The following is a 20004-nucleotide window of genomic DNA, read 5'->3' as shown; positions in this document are numbered from 1 at the left end:
AGTGAGAAAGCAGTGTGTTGTAATCTTGGATTCTAACTCAGACAACACGTGGATCTGTGAAATTTGTAACAACTGTGTAACTCTCAAATTGGGCTTGTCATCTATAAGCAGATTCATCAGAAATCTCATTAGACCTCTTACATGTATACCATGATCCAGGTTGGATAGTTGCCAATAACAAGGAGGAAATTGACTGGCATATCTACAATAACTCTCCATGTGGACACTTTTATTCCTAAACAAAAGTAAATTTATTCTAGAAAAAATAATGGATTTTGGAAGTGGAATAATTGTTCTGGAATAAAATCATTTTTATTTTGGATTAGAGAGTCCACACAGGGGAGTTACTACAGAATAGCTAAATTGTACTGGAATAGCTATAGCCAAATAGCTATGCTGGGAAATTTCCTAAGTAGACAAGCCCTATAATAAAGATTATGCAAAAAACAAAAGTGTATACTTTGTGTTTAGAATCATTACTCATCTCCTGATTGTCATGTTTTGATTTAACCGCTGGAAGTACTCAAAAGGCCTGATCTGGCAAAACTTTAACTCTACTCAGGTGACCTGTGACTTTGGATAGAAAAAAAGAAAATAAATACAAATTTAGAGTCAATAAGTTGTTGAATGCCCTACTTACCCTTGTTGTTTGGGCCATTCAGATTAAAACTGATGGATTTTGATATTTAAGTAGCTATCTCCTTACCCTGCATGTAGTAGCTGCAAGATCAAGGTACATATTCACTGGAAACCTTTACATTTGCTTTAAATTATATCAGAGAAGTAATAATTTGTGCCTACATACAGGGCATACATAGCACAGGAAAACTGTTGAATTCAATTATGATATGAAACTCATCTACAAGTGGATTTTGATCATAAGTTTGAGTATGCATGAGTTTAAAATATGTTTCAGATCTGCATAAATCCTACATGTTAAATAATTTAGTCTGAAACCTACTTTGAGAAGCAGGAAAAAGTAAAGGATATTACATATGGGAGGCTCTTTATTTTTTGGCACTTTCAGGTTAGATATGCCAAATAATTTGAAAACTGCATAGATACTAGTGTTGAGGACTCTACAAAAGGCTAATTTATAAATGTGCTGCATTAAAGACTCTCCAGGCAGCCACCTTCCTGGGCTGCTCAGTTCCCAGGGTACCTGCTTCCTTGGGTTATTGGGCAGCCTAGGAAGTCAGCAGGCTGCCATATAGTTGGGGAGCCCAACAGACCAGAAGGTGGACAGCCAGAGAGCTGGGCAGCTTGGGGAGCCTGGCTAGCAGGCTGCCTGGCTAGCAGGAAATCACACAGGGAGGCAGGCTGGTAACCTGCCTGTTTTCCATTGAAAATTTTGACAGAATTGACATGTTCTCATGGAACATTTCAGTTCCATTGATTCAGCGCTTTCCAAAACAACATTGTTTTTTCAGAACACTTTTGACCAGCTCTATACTTGAGTTGTAGATAGTTGCTTGACTACAGAACCATGTTTAAATATTGCAGCTCTCAGTAAACTGTAGAAAGGAGGCCTTCTAGGAGGGTCACATGACAGCCGCAGTTGGCAAAAGCACTCATTTATCTACAAAGATTAATTTAATTTTTTTTCAGCCAAAATAGCAGTTTTATAATAGAGATTTAGGTTCAGAGAATAGACTTGGATCAACAATACAGAAAAATGCAAAATATTTTGATGTATATACACAATAAAGAAATGCAGGAAACAAACATTCCATCTTGCATACAAGTCAAAGCTGCAGTAGCAAAATATACTTACAAGAAAAATTTCTTATGATATTGCTAGAAAACAATGGAACAGTTCTGTTCTCCTTTGCACCAGTGTACATCAGGAGTAACTCCACTGAAATCAATAGTATTAAATAGGTGTTAAATTGATGTGGCTTAAAGAAAAATGAGGTCTTAAGACATACCCAACAGGAGACCTTTCATATAATGCTATGGAGGTACTTGTATTCCTTGTATTTCTTTCCACAGAAAATGTTGATAAAAATGTGAAAAAGAACCGGATTCCGAACCACAAAGGCAGAATACATGGTGGTAGGTGGCTGCTTGCAGCAGGATCTCATTGCTCTGTTATGCAATGTTTACATTAAAAAATAATGTAATTGTTAATACAAGCTGCATGTGCCTTAACTATAAGAACATAAGCACCCTTGCACTCTGACTTGTTAGCTTCTGCAATGTCCCCTTGCAAACGTAGGCAGCTGGTGCAAGTTAAGGCAGCTCCTGAGGCTGCTTTCACCTGTGCTAGGAGCCAAAGAAACTACCAGCTGCTAATAGGATAAGTTGGCACAGAGAAGGCAAAAAGACACCTTCACCCTTCGAGGTTCTATGCCAAGTTCAACTTGGATGCAGTGATGAATTGAGTCCTGAAAGAAGCAAGAAGCTCAGCTGTGGGAGAATTGGCAGAGGGAGAAATAATTTGGGGGATAAGAGGAAGACAGAAGAAGGAAGAGGGGCAGTTCTTCAAGCAGAGTGGAGCACTGGTAATTTTGAAGTCTGTATGGTCCGTTGAGCACAGGGCATTCTCCTCCCTCCCTGAGTGGCAGATGTCCATGCAAAAGTTAATGCTGCTTCAAATAGCATGAACTTAGGGCTGGTCTACACTACGGGGGAAAATCGATCTCAGATACGCAACTTCAGCTACGTGAATAACGTAGCTGAAGTCGAAGTATCTAAGATCGAATTACTCACCGTCCTCACCGCACGGGATCGATGTCCGCGGCGCCCTATGTCGACTCTGCAACTCCGTTCGGGTTGGTGGAGTTCCGGAATCGATATAAGCGCATTTGGGGATCGATATATCACGTCTAGATGAGACACGATATATCGATCCCCAAGCAATCAATTGCTACCCGCCGATACAGCGGGTAGTGAAGACGTAGCCTTAGGCTCTGCATCCTCCTAAGAAAGTGAGTTATGTTTAGATGCAGAATGGCTTAACAATGACAGCATGGACAGAAACATTGCTCCGAGAGAAGGCTAAAGGAACAACACAGCGTGGCTGACACTCTGCGGGACCTGAAATCCCCTTTTTTGGATGCCCAGGATCTCACAGGGTTGGAATGCTGCACTCTGTGCTCAAAACCACTCCCACATGAGTGACAAATAGTTTAAGTCTCCATGAAGTCAACCTGCCCTTTCTCCCAGTGGTTTGGACCAAGGAAATTTGACACAAAAACTGCAACATATAGTTAACGTTTCACATGCATGAAGAGTGGAAATTAAAAGCTTCCAAAGCAACTGTAACTTGGCCACATTACACATCGTGATGTTGCTCAGTAGATATTCCATATTTAAGACAGCAGGTTTTTCATTCTGAGCATCCATTTAAGCCTAACATCCAATTGGTCAAGTTACAGTTGCTGCTGAAAATATAACTTTTTGAATTTTTGACTTAGTCTTTAAAAAGACAAGTCCAGAAAGATCCAGCGACGATGACTTTGTTTCTGTAGCATATAATTTGCATCTTCTTCTTGGGCTTTGTTCTTGTAAAATATGAAATTGCCAGGTATTTTAGTCCTTACAAAGCTCCCTGCTACTTGCCAATAGCCCACCCATTTGCAACCCCTTATCTCTCCATATAGGGATCAAGCAGTTCATAGGGAACTATCACCTATCTGTCACCAACACATCTAAAAGATTATGGAACTCCAAGTGAGTGTATGTAGTAAATGGGAATGATTAGACACAAGTGGGACATTTTGGAGAGTGAAAGTTCATAACACCTCCCGGAAGTGCTCCATCTCACTAATTTTCTCTCGTTTAAAAGGACAATGTTAATTTAGAACTCACACTTTCTTATTTTTGTGTATGACACCTCAGATTTCTATGAAAAACACAGAGGAAAAATGTTTCTATTTTCCCTCCTTTTGCTTACTTTGTGGATTGCTCTTTGTGTACAGTCACTTTATTTATTTCCCCTGTAAAATCAGTTGAAGCTATATTTTCAGGAGTGTTCACTAGTTTTTTGCTCACGTTTTTGGCAGTCTACCTTGAGACACTTGGGACGTGATTTTCAGAGGTTCTGAGTTCATGTAATTCCTAGAGCCTTGTGTCTTCTGCAAATGCAAATTAACACAAAACAAAATGAAAAACCACCAAAAAACAAAAACTGACCCCACAGCAGTGGCTCCTGTCCCATGGGGCTGGGCCTGGATCCCCACTCCAGATGTTGTAATTTGGCACGTGGGCTAGGAGTGCCACTCAGGTTGGCCCATGCATTCCTCACTCAAATTTTGCCTGCCTCTCTCTCTATCCCTGGTCACAACGGAAGTGTGGCTAGGCCAAACGTGAGTAGCACTGTGGCCCTGTGCCCCAAGTTGCAAAGCCTGGAGTGTGGAGCCAGGACCAGACCCGTAAGGATGGAGCCACCACTGCAGGATGAGTGCTAGGCAGGCTTCCATCTTTGGGGCAGGACTCTACCATGATAAAATGAATCACTCCCCCAAAACCTGCAAAAATTATAAAATAAAAATAAGAATTTCATGGGGCCCTACCAAATTGGTTGCACTAAGGCTCAGCACCTCTGAACATCAGGCCTATTGAGTGATCCAGATAAGAATGGCCATGTGGGGGAGGGGAGGTGTCAGACCAACAGTCCATCTAGCCCAGTGATTTTCAGACTGCAGGTTGTGACCCAATACTGAGTCGTGTTGTCATAAACAGATAGTAGGAGTTAATAGAACAGAAGTACTTTATATCTCTTTTGCCTGTAAAGGGTTAACAAGATCAGTGAGCCTGGCTGTCACCTGACCAGAGGACCAATCAGGGGACAGGATACTTTCAAATCTTCAGGGAGGGAAGGCTTTGTGTGTGCTGTTAGAATTTGGTGGTGGTTCTCTCTGGGTTCTGAGAGTGACCAGATGTGCAACCAGGTTTCTCTCCAATCTCTCTGATACAGTCTCTTATGTGCTCAGAATTGTAAGCACTAGGTAGATAAGGCGAGTTAGGCTTATGTTTGTTTTCTTTATTTTCAAATGTGTATTTGGCTGGAAGGAGTTCAAATGTGTATTTTGCTGAAAGGATTTTAATTTGTACTTGTATACTTAGGCTGCGAGGGTATTCCCAGTGTCTATAGCTGAAAGACCCTGTAACATATTCCATCTTAAATTTACAAAGAGAATTTTTACTGTTTTTCTTTCTTTAATTAAAAGCTTTTCTTGTTTAAGAACCTGATTGTTTTTTTATTTTGGTGAGACCCCAGGGGACTGGGTCTGGATTCACCAGGGAATTGGTGGGGGGGAGGAGGAAAGGGGGAGAGAGAGGTTAATTTTCTCTCTGTGTTAGGATTACTTTCTCAGGGAGAGTCTGGGAGGGGGAGAGAGAAGGAGGGGGGAAGGTGGATTTTCCTCTCTGTTTTCAGATTGAAAGAGTTTGAATCACAGTGATCTTCCAGGGTAGCCCAGGGAGGGGAAGCCTGGGAGAGGCAACGGGGGGGAAAGGGTTTACTTTCCTTGTGTTAAGATCCAGAGGGGCTGGTCTTAGGGGTCCCTGGGCAAGGTTGGACCAGAGTGTACCAGGCACTGGAATTCCTGGTTCGTGGCAGTGCTACAAGTACTAAGCTGGTAATTGAGCTTAGAGGAATTCATGCTGGTAACCCATCTTTTGGACGCTAAGGTTCAGAGTGGGGAATTATACCATGACACGTGTAATGTAAAGCACTAGGTTGTGGAGGCTCTGATCAGCACCACTGACTGGGCCGTTAAAGGTCCCATTGGCGGAGCTGCCTGGCTAAGGCAGGCTAGTCCTTACCTTTTCTGACACCACGCTGTGCCCCGGAAGCAGCCAGCAGCAGGTCTAGCTCCTAGGCAGGGGGACCATGGGGCTCCATGTGTTGCCCCTGTCCGCGAGCACTAGCTCCGTACTCCCACTGACCAGGAACCGACCAACAGGAGCTGAGGGGAGGGGGCAGTGCCTGCAGGTGAGAGCCAGGTGAAGCTACTTGTGTGCCTGGGCACAGCACAGTCTTTAGCACCAGAACAGGAAGGAAGCCTGCCTTCGCACCCCAGCTGCGCCACTGACCAGGAGCTGCCTGAGGTAAGCCCCTGCCCCAATCCCCTGCCAACCCACAGCCCCTTCCTGCACCCCAAATCCCTCATCCCTGGCCCCACCCGAGCCCCCTCCTACACCCAGAAAGCCTCACCCCAATCCTCTGCCTGAGCCCCTCCTACACCCCAAACACCTCATCCCCAGTTCCCTTGGGTCACTGAGCTAAAACATTTTCTTCAACTGAGTCACCAGAAACGAAGTTTGAAAACCACTGATCTAGCGCAGCCTCCAGTCTTCCAACAGCAGCCAGTACCAGCTGCTTCCCAGGGAGTGAACAGGATAGTTTATCCAGAGACCTCTTGTGCCTCCGTTCAGGACTTCTGGCAACCCCAGCCCAGGCCCCTGAAACACAGACACCCACCCACAGTGCAAGTGCTGGCCTGTGCGTGCAGCAGGCAAGGCTATACCGCCCCAAGCCTTGCCAGGGGAAGAAAGCCGGGTTGGTCCCTCCAGCGCGAGGGAAAGAGACGGGCTCAGGGCCCCAAGCTCCCTGGCGCCCGCACAGCTGCCGGGCACAGCGCCCGGCCGGCATCCAGGGCATGCGTGGGCAGGGGGCAGAGCGCCGGGCTCAGGGGTACGGCAGTCACTTCGCTCCCCCCCGAACCGTCCCGGGCTGGGTCCCGCGGCGGGCGCTTCCGACAGGGGCAGGCAGAGCCCCCGGGACAGCTCTGCACGACGGCCCCGAGCAGCAGCGGTCGCGGCTCCTGCGCATTCCTCTCCCTCGCGAACGCGCCTGAGCGCAGCGGCTGGAGAGTGCGAGCCCGCCCAGTGCGCGCTCCCCTGGCGCCTTCCAGGCTGGAACGTGAATCCGGGGCTCGGGAGGGGCCGCGCTCGTGCGCGAGGAGGCTGAGCGCCCGGGCTCGCCGCCGCCGCTCGCTAGCCGCGCGGTGCATACACTGCGGGGAGGGCTCTTGCGGACTGAGGGTCCCGGTCGCCGCGGGTTGCGCTGCCTGCTCCTCCTCCTGAGCAGAGCCGCATGATGGCGGCAGCTGCGGCCGTGGTGGTGGAGGTGAGCGTGAGCAGCACCGGGAGCAGCAGCAGCGACACGTCAAGCACCGGCGAGGAGGAGAGGATGAGGCGCCTCTTCCAGACCTGCGATGGCGATGGTGATGGCTACATCAGCAGGTAACAGCCGTAAGGGCAGGAAAGGGTTTCTGCAGCTGGGCGCGGGGATTCCCCTCTTCGCCCCCTTCCCTCTCCAAAGTGACAGCGCAAGTTCTCAAATAAGTTTCTCGGGGAGAGTTTGCAGTAGTTTGCAATCAGCAGCATTGTGCATGGGGGCTGTCTGTCCCTGTGCAACAGGGGCAGGCTTGACTGGACCATCCTTTCTCAGCTCAGTTTGCTGGACCTTCTTGGAGGCTAGTAGTTTGTTAGTCTTTCGTTTGGGTGGTTCTGGGCATCATGTTTAGTAATTACAAGAGTCCTTGGCTTAAGCGATGCTTCTGTCTTGCAATAACTGCCTGAGATGGTGGTAAGAAGAGATCGAGCCCTTTTTAGCATAGAAGTAGATCAGAGCCCCTTTAGTTTCTGCTGGGGCAAGAGTCTGCTCTGAGGGCAGGATGCTTGCACTGTCCTGCTACTGTGGGAGATGTACTACAAGTCTTGTAGGTCTCTAACTTCATCTCTAGTCCCATCCACTCAATCATTCTGCCAGTGCAGGGTTGTTCCTAAGTAACAGGGTACATGATGATGCTCCACTAGTATTCAAACTTCGCAGCACAACGTTTGGATAAATCATTTGCCTCAGATCTACAGCATGAGAATATCAGCTATGAAGGAATGGCAGGCATTCTCTTCTGAAATGTTGTGTCTGATTTGGTGTTCTGTTCCAGTTTTTTGTGTTGGGATAGTGAAATTGGTTCATGGTGTCTTGCTTCCTATGTGGATAACCATCCTTTCCATTAGAGTAGCAAGGATTAGCTGAAAGTTTAGTGCATCAGTGCTAACAAATGGATATTTAGGAATCAAGGTGGGTTTTGTACACACAGCATATAGTTGCTAATTGCCTGGGGCCAACATTTTTTTAATATTTACCAGATTTGATTTTTATTAATATTTCTATTAAATCAGACAAGGTAACTTCCACATGACCCACAAAGATTAAACCACATCAGTCAGATGTTTTCTTTACTCTAAGGACTCGGGTCTGGTGGCACCTTAAAGACTAACAGATTTATTTAGGTGGCCACCGGACTCCTCATTTTTGTGGATACAGACTAACACAGCTACCCCTCTGATTCTTTACTTTAACATGTTAAACAGGTGGTGTACAGTAAACTTACAAAATTGTTGTAAAATTTAAAATTTCTTTGCTCTTCCAGTGCATATAGTTTTGGCTGTGCCTTTCTTAAGACCCTTTTCTTGCAACTGTGTGTGCATGGGTGGACTCTTGTGCCCACACAAAATCAATTTCATGGCAATGATGGTGGGCTTTAACTGTGTTGTGTACAGCATTGAGCATGTTGTTGGAAATACATATCACGCTTCTAGATGTTCCTACATCGGTAGTTAGCAGCAGTCTGTTTTAAGCGGGAGAGGACTAGTGGCAGGGTGTTTTCTGTAAGGGGCCTTTAAATTTTTTTTATAAGCTTTCAGAATCAGGATAGGATTTTCAAAGGTGGTGGGGACCTGCAGCTCCAAATGAATTCAGTAGGAGCTGCAGGTGCTCTGCACTTCTGAAGAGCTGGGATGTGAGAGAAAGTTATTAATCTAGGCTAGGAGCTCCTCTGAAACCTAAGAACATGAGGCTGAACAGAGGCCAAGTGAGCTATAATTCTCAACAGAGTTTGAGATTAGACAGTTGTTGAGAATCTCAAATACTGTGCATCAGTAAATAATGGTACTTTGTTTAAAAAGAGTCATCTTACATTAATCACTTTGCCATTTTATTCTTATCTAATAGACATCCTGAGTATTTTTTCAACCAAGGGGCTGTTTTATCAGTGATTATTCTGAAATGAAAATACTGAAAATGTACACTTTTATATATACCAGTGTGTCAAGTCCAGTAAAGATGACATTTTCCTTTTCGTTTGTATGCCATAGTGATAGACATTATTTTGCTTGTCAGAAAATGTGAAACACTTGTTTATGACATATGTTCCCTGATTATAATATGCTATCTCATCTACACCCTTATTGCTTTTTTTTCTGACTATGTAAACTGAAGTGGGAGTTAATCAAATGCTGTAGTTAGTGTACATAAAACTTGCTAATGGAATGTTAATATATTGCTTTATGTGGACAATTAGGGGACACTAATGAGCCACCAAAACAGACGGCTGTATTTTAAATTAACTTTGCTCCTATTCATCACAAAAGCTGGGAAACAGTTTTAATTAAAGAGAAACAAAAATTACATCATGAAGCAATTGAAAGTAACTTGAAAGAGAGAACTATAAAAAAGATAAAACTTTTAATGCTGACATCTTTCCAGAAAAATAGTCACACTGAAGACAGAAACAGCTAAATGGAAATATTGAAAAGGAGACCAAATTGGTGTTCTGCACAGAACCTCTCTCCCCCTCTGAAGAGCTAGAAAATAGCTCTCTAAGTTTAGGGTCATCAGCCTTTCCAGATAATAGATGAAAAGGATGATAGCTTAATTTATAATTGACTTCAAAAATGATAAATGAAAGTGCATTTCTAGGCCATTCATGAGAGAATCAGTGAAACTGTATGCTACAGTCCTAGCTTGTTCTAAATCTCACCCAAGAGGTATGAGGGTTGTGTTTAAAATTCCAAGAACCGGAGTAGGTGGGGCACTGGAATACATCAGGAAACAAGTATACCACAAAAGAGAGTAGTTGAAAGCCAAAGAGGAGGTATCAGGACCATTATTGATGGTTAATAACCTACTCTGGGATGTACTTTCAAGTGAGCAGTGGTATGGTCTGGATCCAAAAACAATAACATAGATATCCATCTTCTTTTAAACTTCATATTTTTAGGAAGATGATCAAGGGATCTTTGGCAAGGGATCTTTGGCATCATCTGGAGTCACCTGATTTTCTTGACCCTTATCAATTAGGTTTCAGTCCTGGGGATGTGGCACAGATACTGCATTGATTTCCTTGGACACTGATCTTGGAAATGGAATGCACTCTCACTTGGCATTGCATACTTTCTAATTTTTTCCAGTAATCTACTTTATAGCAAATTGTGTATGCAGGAGTGGGTTTGCCTAGTGGTTCTCAGGCATTTTCATAGTGTGGGCCATCTGCAGAGAAGTTGTCTCTGAGACATTTCCTTCGCGCTCACAATAACACAACAACCCTGTGGCACTCTGTAGCAATTGTTTACATGGAAAAATAATAATAGGAAAGTGTTTGGTATTTTGTCTCCTTTTGATGTAATAAGTGATTTGTCCTTTTTGCAATGTTAATTGTACTGTCTGCTTTTGCTCTTAATTTAATCTTATCCTCCTATCTATGCTTTCCCTTTTGCTGCTGCTGCTTTCTTGTCCATCTAGTTCAGCCATGGTCCTCTTTTCCTCCTCCCCCCTGGATATGCTGCCTGGCTTCACATTCTCTCTTGCCCTACTTCCCTGGACTTTTCTTTGCTTCCTTTGCCCACTGGTGACTCTGGTTCCTGAGGGTAATTCCTGTTTCCTTGCCTTTTCTCCTGTAGCTCTAGTGGAGGCAGATCCCTCCTTGTTCATTGCTCCTTTTACAGGTCTGCGGTTCAGCTTTGTAATAAAGATCATGGACATCTGTTAGAAGCAGCTAGAAACAAAGAAGCAAAGACAGCACCCTGTCGTCCCCAGCCAGCTCTCTCTGGGCCACTGGTGGTCACGAAGTGCAATTTCAGAACTGTTGGACTTTTCCTCTTTTGAGCATCCATTTTTGAGAAATTTTGATTTATTTCAAATATAACAAAGATCTCCCCTCCCATTTTTCAGCTGTTGTTCAGTATAATTTATAACAATTGAAAATACGCACACAATAACTCAGGGGTAGGCAACCTATGGCACGCATGCTGAAGGCTGCACATGAGCTGATTTTCAGTGGCACTCACACTGCGAGGGTCCTGGCCACGGGTCTGGCGGGCCTCTGCATTTTAATTTCATTTTAAATGATGCTTCTTAAACATTTTACAAATTTTATTTGCTTTACATACAACAATAATTTAGTTATATATTATAGACTTAAAGAGAGAGACCTTCTAAAAACCTTAAAATGTATTACTGGCCCGCAAAACCTTAAATTAGAGTGAATAAATGAAGACTCGGCACACCACTTTTGAAAGGTTGCCGACCCCTGCAATAGCCATTCCACTGGCATCCCTGAAGTTTATTTAGTCTTTTTTGCTTGCTTACTAAATGCCTCCAGAAGAGCATTTGCAAGGTTGCTGCTTGGTTTTAGAACTCCCTCTGAAACTTCAGAGACCTTGTGGGAGAGAGAATCTTTATTCTTGCAGTACAGGCAGGCAGTTTTCCATTGTATGCATCTTTATTTAGTGTATCACATGGGGAGATGAGCTATTTGCATTTCTAATGAAGTTATATGGAGTCTCAGCTGTGGAAACTCTATCTTGTCGATTAAACCAAAAATCTCTCTAAATATTAGCAGGGAAGTAGAGGCACATGTGGAGATAAAGGGCACCTCCTGAGAGAACAGTTAATTGCAGTCTCTGAATAGTTAAGATGACATTTTAAAATGATTGATAAAGGCATAATTGCTAACTATGTGCCATTTGATTATTGATGACTGAGACTAGGAAGAAATCAAAAAATGAGGTGAAGAATTTTAGGTGCTCACCTGTGTACGTTGCGTTCTTTAGCAACTTAGACCCATTTTACTTCAGTCCAGCAATGTTTACAAACTAAAAAAAAGTATAAACAAAATGCTGCAGTTTTAACTTGGCCAGCATGTTCTTTTTACTTCTGTTGTGTTCATTTCAATGGAGGACAAGTACTTAGGACGCTTTTGGGAGTTTTGCAATAATAATGTTACTTTGTGAATGACATTTTTAGGACCCAGTCTTGCCTTTGTTAAAGTCAGTGGAAGCTTTTGTGATTCGCCTCATTGGGAGCTAGATTCAGGCCTTCAGGGTTGTTCATATAAAGCAGTGGTCCCCAACCTTTTCCGGATGGCAAGCGCCAGACTACGAGCCATCAAGAACCGTGGCTGGTGGACAAGCATCTGCCGAAATGTTGCCGAGAAGCGGCAACACCAAGAGGCATCGCTGCCGAAAATCAGCGTCATTTTGGCAGCGATGCCTCTTGGTGACGCTGCTTTTCAGCAGCATTTTGGCAGTTCCTTGTCTGCCGGCCAGTACATGGGCCACATAGATGTCTCAGTGGGCACCATGGTGCCCGTGGGCACTATGTTGGGGACCACTGATATAAAGACTCTATTTTTTACTTATTTCTACCCTGTTACTGAATTATATTTATTAATAAGGATCTCTTAGTTGAATAATATACAGCTGTAAGCATTTGTTTTGCTTTTGTTTTTGAGGCTTTAAAAACATTACAGATGTGAAACTGTAGTGAATTAAACATCTCTTCTGCATCACAGAGTCCGTTCATTGGTGAGGACACCTGTAGTCTGTTTGTTTCTTTTATAAGGTCAACATATGTGGCCCTTGTGACCCTCAATGAGGAAAGTGAGAACACTGTTCAGTTTTCACAGGTGGTGGAGTAATTGATGTTTCCTTTTGAAACTTGATGGCCATGTAGTTTTATTAGTGTTCTGTTTAGACTCCTAATGAGTTTCACACCTACTATAATATGTACCAAAATGCTACAGTCCTTAAATATCTTTGTTTCATGTAGTAAACACCAACAGATATGCTTATATATTAAAAGTGCAGTTATGGCAATTGTGCAGGTGATGGGACAAGAAGAAATGAATATGTCTAATCCTGTCATGAAACGTTCAACAGTTTTATATTTTTAATGTTTAATTTTTACAAGTGTTTAAATATTCTGTAGAATTATAAAAAGGAAAGGAAAAACAATGAACTCTGAATCCAAAGGAAAAACATACATATTTTTATCATGGCAGCCTGAATCTAGTTACCACTTGGAGAGGTAATTTAGAAATGAATTTACACTACATTATTTTATCTTCTTTACTCTGTGAATTGTTTACTGGATGAATGCAGTGATACTATTACACTGTATTTATAGAGTAGTTATCAGTGGTTCACAGTCAAGCTGGAAGGGCATATTGAGTGGGGTCCTGCAGGGATCAGTTCTGAGTCCAGTTCTGTGCAATATTTTCATCAGTGATTTAGATAATGGCATAGAAAGTACGCTTATAAAGTTTGCGCACAATACCAAGCTGGGAGGGGTTGCAAGCACTTGGGAGGATAGGGTTAAAATTGAAAATGATCTGGACAAACTGGAGAAAGTCTGAAGTAAATAGGATGAAATTCAATAAGGACAAATGCAAAGTACTCTACTTAGGAAGGAACAATCAGTTGTACACATACAAAATGGGAAATAACTGCCTAGAAAGGAGTACTGCAGAAAGAGATCTGGGGGTCATAGCAGACCACAAGCTAAATATGAGTCAGTAGTGTAATGCTGTTGCGAAGTGTAGATTGCCACGTACTTTTAGGGGCGAAAGAAAAATGCAGAGCTGTTATTTACCAGGCTGCACGTGGCAATAGACTGTATAGGTAAGGGATGCAAGGAGGGTCTGGGTCACGATGCAAACTGCTGGCACGCACACAACTAAAATTAATTAATTAAAAGTTTTATTGGGGATAGTTACAAGGGGTAGAGGAGCAGCGTATGATTAGCTAATAGTGTTAATGGAACTTAAAACATACAATGGCTAAAGTATTTACTATTAAACAATATTTATAAACAAAGATGCAGTAAACAATATTTATAAACACAGATGCAGCATTTAGTAATAACCAATACTTACGAATACAAACCAACTCATAACGACCGGCAAACGTAGAAACTCTGCTTAAAACACGTGAGCTGAGAGAGACTTTGAGGTGATCAGGCTCGGTTACGGGTGTGCACAAGGTATACAGGATTCGTTTTTTTCTCTTCTTCTGCCTGCACATGGCAGACCAGCCTAAAATACCCACTATGACATCATAGAAGTGTCATAGGGGACGGGGCCCAAAAACTGTGTGTTCGTTTCTGGTTGGTACAAGCAAAGTTTACACCAAGTAGGGGAGCAGATGCCTGAAAGTCTGGCTTTGCCCCCAAAAGGTGAGGAAATGCATATAGTGCAGAATGCCTTTAACACTGACTGACAAAGGAAGAGGCCAGGGCAATACCGGTATGGGCAAGTCTTTTAGGATGCAGACAGGAACTTATCTTAACGCAAAGAAAGTGAGCATCCTTCTGGGATGTATTAGCGGGAGTAACAAGAAGTAATTCTTCCACTCTACATGCTGATTAGGCCTCAGCTGGAGTATTGTGTCCAGTTCTGGACACAACACTTCAGGAAAGATGTGGACAAATAGGAGAAAGTCCAGAGTAGTGCAACAAAAATGATTAAATGTCTAGAAAACATGACCTCTGAGGGAAGATTGAAAAAATTGGGTTTGTTTAATCTGGAGAAGAGAAGAGGAGGAACATAACAGTTTTCAATACCTAAAAGGTTGTTACATGGAGGTGAGAGAAAATTGTTCTCCTTAGCTCTCCTGAAGATAAGACAAGAAGCAATGGGTTTAAATTGCAGCAAGGGACAAACTTCCTGTCAGGGTGGTTAAGCACTGGAATAAATTGCCCAGAGAAGTCGAATCTCCCTCATTGGAGATTTTTAAGATCAGGTTAGACAGACACGTCAGGGGTGGTCTAGTCATAGTTTCTCAAATGCGGCCACTGTGACCGAATACGGCTGCTAGCCGGTTTCTCTGTGGCGATGGCAGTTTCCTGGGCAATTTGTCGGGGGGAAGCATCAGCCTCTCCCCTTTGTCCCTGTTGCTTCTGCATGCTCCGCCTTTCTGGAGACACAAGTGGGACACACAGCGCTTAAGGAGAAAGGTGAGGCAGCGAGGAGGGGGTGAGAAAGCGACCAGCGAGGCAAGCAGCGTGCGTGGTGGGTGAGGAGGCAAGCAGCGAGATGAGCTGCAGGTGGGAAGGGCCTGATGGGGGAGTGAGGAGGCGGTGGGGGGGCTGTCTGCGAGCGTAGGAGTGAGGAGATGAGCAAGGGTGTGTGTGAGGAGAATGGTGAGGTGAGCAGTGGGGGGGAGGAAGCGATGAGTTGGGGGGGTGAGGAGGCAAGAGGTGAGTGGTGAGTGGGCCTGGCGGAGGAATAAGGAGGTGAACGGCGAGCCAGCAGGAGGGTGAAAAGTTGGGCAGAAGGGTCTGGCTGCTAGCGGAGGAGTGACGAGACAGGCAGGGTGGTCTGGCTGTGAACATGGGAGTGACGAGGCAGGCGGGGGGCTGAGGAGGTGAGCGGTGGGTGCATGGGCAGTAGGTGGAGCTCTCCTTTTTGGGGAGGCTAGCCCCCGACTCTACCCCTTCTGCCCACACTTCCTCCCCTTCCCCCCCCCGGCCTCTGGAGCCCCAAGACCCCCTGCACCTGGAGCCACAAGCCATGGCGGAGGAGCCCCAGGGTGGCCAAAGCCCTGAGACTGGTCCCGCCCCCACCCTTGCCCGGAGGAGCCCCAGGCTGGCTGAACCCTGGAGCGTCCCCACATGCCTGAAGGAGCCCTGGGCCAGCCACAGCTATGCATCCCCTCCACTCTGCTCCCATCCCCTCCCCAGACCCAAGCCCAGATAAGTTTTTCATTATTATTTAGACTTCTATATGTCAAAGCATTTTTAAATTTACTTCTGAATTGTTATACACTTTTACCAGAAAACCAAAAGAAACAATAATAAAAAAGACAAGAACATGCAAAGCACCTTATTTGTGTTTCTATTCTGTTAGGTCTAGTAAAGAATAGAGATAACTGTGCATGAGTTTTATTATTGAGTTTTCAAAAAAACCCCAAAACATTACATAAATAAATTTACAATGATTTGGAGATATATATTACTTTATTAGCTTTAGGAAAAATAAATAATTTTAGGAAAAAGTATCAGTGTCATTTGTTGCAAGAACCTCTGGTTTAGATAATACTCAGTCCTGCCTTGAATGCAGGAGACTGGATCAGATGACCTCTCGAGGTCCCTTTCAGTCCTACAATTCTATGAAAATTCATATTGAGGAATGGGTACAACACCTGGATGTCATTCCAAAAAGAATCTGCAGTACCAAACGCTTGAGGGTTCAGATTGCAGGCCACAGTCCCCCATTTCTTGCTGAGTGTTGTGTTGAAGGTTTTGAATGCTTTTTTGGTTCTTGTATTATGGGGTGGGAAGAACTTCCAGAAACAACTGGCTTTTCTCACCATATGTTTCTCCTTCAGCTTGTGTGCTCAGTTGAGCTGAGATTTTGGTTGTCAGGATCCGATAAATGCCTGTTGTTGGCAAACGTGTTGGCAGCAGTCGGAGAAAGGTCCAGTGTTTTTGGTGTGTCACACAGTGATTCTAAGTTTTCAACAATCAACATTACCTTGGTGAGCAGAATCTAGCAGTCATTTTGGTTATTTGCCAGTCTCTGCAGAGTTCTTGCTTTAGAACCAACAAACTCAGAATGATCTAGGAGACGCATTAGGACAATCAACATGTTATTTACATGACAGGCACTGAAATACAAGATCATCCACCGATGTGGCACAACAGGCGTAGTTTAATCGGCAACTGGCACTTTGTAAAACAAAGCCTTCGACTTGTTTGCATGAAAACGGCCCCGCATCCAGTGATGCAAGATTTCATGTCTTTCATTTCTTCTGTGGCAGTAAGTGCTGACAGTTCAACGTTAATCAAATGAGCAGGACAGGTAATATTTAGCAGCTCTGGTTTCTGATTGCATTTAATCCCCCGTGCAAATTTAGCCATGTAAGAAGCAGAATCTGTGTTAATTGTGGCCACATTTTCCCAAATTAGTTGATACATCTCAAGCATGTCAGTTATTGCTGCGTTGATAAAACAGCTGTCAGCAGAGGGGATGAAAGTTGCGTCAGCACAAAACAATGTGGGTTTATTAGCTTTGAAATAAAAAAATGAAAACAAAAGGCCCACAATTGAATGATCAAAGCTTCAGGAGACTTGTCAAAAATCAGACTAGACACCACGTTTCCATCAATTCATTCCATCAGTTTAGATACTAAAGCATCTTATGAGTGAGGTTGTGTGCATTAGGAAGGGTTTTTGCTGCTGGACAGTGTTGTGTCACAAAGTCACCAATAGGCCCTCTGTTAGGCAAAACAAAGAGTGCACACAAATTCATTGACACAATCCTGCTGTGTCCATTAAAGCTATGGTGAAAGCTCCTGATATTGACTGTTTATCCTGAAGCTTACTTTTTTCTTTAAGCTTCTTGGGTCACTTGCTTTCAACATTCTCCTTTATTCTGTCAGTTTGAGCACTGACATCAATGCTGCAGTACTTGTAGCTCCATGCATTCTCTTCATTCCCGTCTTTACTTTTCTTGTATATCTCTAAGCACTGATTTCCTTGTTGGTATTCAGCATAGGTTTGCCTTTTCTCCCCAAGTTTACCTTTTTATGTGATCTATCTGTAACCCCCAAGGAGCTTCTCTAGGTTCCTGGGGCTCTGTGGGCTGGTAGTTCAGGGAGCGGCACATTGTCCCTGTTTAGGAAAGGGGAACCAAGGGCAGACACAGAGTCTGCTAGGCAATCTGGAGCGGGAGAGGAGAGAGACTATATAGAACAACAGGGGCCCTTGCTGGTTGGGGAAGGATTGCAGGTGTGTCTGCTCAGAGGAGGAGGCATAGTAAAATGAGTGACAAGGGAAAGCCTGGGAAGAAGAGCTAGCCTGACCAGTAGGGAGTGAGATGCCCTGGATGAGGGAGAAGCCATTTTGGGGGTAGTCTGGAGTCAGCCACAGAAGGGGCAGGACTGGCTGTGTGGGAATCCAGAAGAAGCCAGGCCTGCCCATCCAAACCCTTAAGGAGATGGGCACTAAAGAGAGTAACCAGGTGAATAGAGGGCAATATATATCTTTATCTGTGGAGGACTGACTGTTGAAACTGAGTGCCATACTAAATAGATGCACAGAAATAGGCAGGCAGCATTTCCTTGTGAGCCAATCATAGCGCGATATTAACATTGTTTGATTTTTTTTTCAACCTCCACCATGTGTATGTTCTGTGTTTTACATTGTGGAACGGCTTCAATCTCAGAATTTGCAGGACACAAACATTGTATAAAGTTCTAGGGTTTAACAAAAATAAGTACCCAAAAACATACTGAGTGGATTGATAAATGGGTGTAAATCAGTAAAAACAGAACTCCTTTAATAAAAAAACATGGTAATTTATTAGTGAAAATGAGTAAAAACTGAAAATGCAGAAAACTAGTCATCCTGTAAGGTAGACAAACGCAGAGATTAAGAAACCTTCCTATCTGATACATAGTTGGTACATGTCATTAAAACACATGTTGAAAGAGTGCTTCCTTTGACAGTGATTCTCAGTAGGAACTCCTTAGGAAACTTGTCAGATTACATGAATGGAATTAATAGTTATATAGACCTGTGAATGCTCACTGGCTCTAGAATCAGAGTGACACTTCTGTGATTGGTTGGATCACGGCAGTCCCAAAGGGGGTTTCTACCTGATGTGCTGAGACTACCTCTAAGCCTGTTTTCCCTGGCAGCTTGGGACTTCAGAACCTGGCCTGGTTGTACCAGACATGCTAGCCTGCTACAAAAACACCTAGGTCTGAACTACATCCCTCAAAAGCTGCAGGCTTAACTGAAAACAGCCTGAGAAGTGCTCCTGTCTCCAGCATTCAGATGCCCAGCTCCCAGTGGGGGCCAAACCCCAAATAAATCCGTTTTACCCTGTATAAAGCTTATACAGGGTGAACTCATAAATTGTTTGCCCTCTATAACACTGATAGAGAGAGATGCACAGGTGTCTTTCTCTTCCCGCTCCCTCTCCCCTGGTATTAATACTTATTCTGGATTAATTAATAAGTAAAAAGTGATTTTATTAAATATAAAAAGTAGGATTTAAGTGGTTCTAAGTAATAACAGAACAAAGTGAATTACCAAGCAAAATAAAATAAAACACGCAAGTCTAAGTCTAGTACAGTAAGAAAACTGAATACAGGTAAAACCTCACCCTCAGATGTTTCAATAAGCTTCTGTCACAGACTGGACCCTTTTCTAGTCTGGGTACAATCCTTTCCCCTGGTACAGCCCTTGTTCCAGCTCAGGTGGTAGCTAGGAGATTTCTCATGATTGCAGCCCACTTTGTTCTGTTCCACCTCCTAATATATCTTTTGCACAAGGCAAGAATCCTTTGTCCCTCTCTGGGTTTCCACGCTTCCTTCTAAATGGAAAAGCAGCAGCTTAAAGATGGATTCCAGTTCAGGTGACATGATCACATGTCACTCAAGCCCTCATAACTCCCAGCCTGACTCACAGGAAGACCTGCCTGCAAATAGAGCCATCCACAGTCAATTGTCCTGGTCAGTGGGAGCCATCAAGATTCCAAACCACCATTAATGGCCCACACTTTGCATAACTAAAAGAGGACCTCAGAGTTATATTTCATATTTCTAGTTTCAAGTAGAAGAGTGATACATTTATACAAATCAGATGACCACACTCAGTAGATTATCAGCTTTGTAATGATACCTTACAAGAGACATTTTGCACAAAGCATATTCCAGTTACATTATATTCACACTTATTAGCATATTTGCATAAAGTCATATAGAGTGCAACGTCACAACTTCCATATTTAATGGGCTATAGTAGTCCTGCCTCTGCAGTTTGTCCTGTGCCTGTAAGCACTTGAGAGCTCTGCAAAGTCTGTGGTTGTGGACCACATGTACAGTTTAAAAATATCTCAGTTAAAGGGACATTGTGATCTTTGAAAAAAAGTTTTATCTTAACACACATTTCCTAGTTTTTCTGTGTCTAGGTGTTTTTTA

The 20004-nt window shown here is 43.6% G+C and overlaps 1 protein-coding gene across 2 annotated transcripts in view; it reads left to right on the top strand.

Moving 5' to 3' along the window:
- Positions 1-6980: 6980 nt before the first annotated feature.
- The window catches only part of MCC (MCC regulator of WNT signaling pathway), a 341462-nt gene continuing 328438 nt past the window's right edge, over positions 6981-20004 (top strand). For both annotated transcript variants that reach the window (XM_050945632.1, XM_050945631.1), the window contains exon 1: positions 6981-7194. In XM_050945632.1, coding sequence (XP_050801589.1) covers positions 7046-7194 — 149 coding nt within the window. In that variant the 5' untranslated portion in view covers positions 6981-7045. The remainder of the gene's footprint in view (positions 7195-20004) is intronic.

Source organism: Gopherus flavomarginatus, chromosome 3 (genome assembly GCF_025201925.1).
Source record: "Gopherus flavomarginatus isolate rGopFla2 chromosome 3, rGopFla2.mat.asm, whole genome shotgun sequence".
Lineage (NCBI taxonomy): Eukaryota > Metazoa > Chordata > Testudines > Testudinidae > Gopherus > Gopherus flavomarginatus.
Note: the sequence above shows the minus strand (reverse complement) of the source record. Positions and strands in the feature narration are given on the sequence as shown.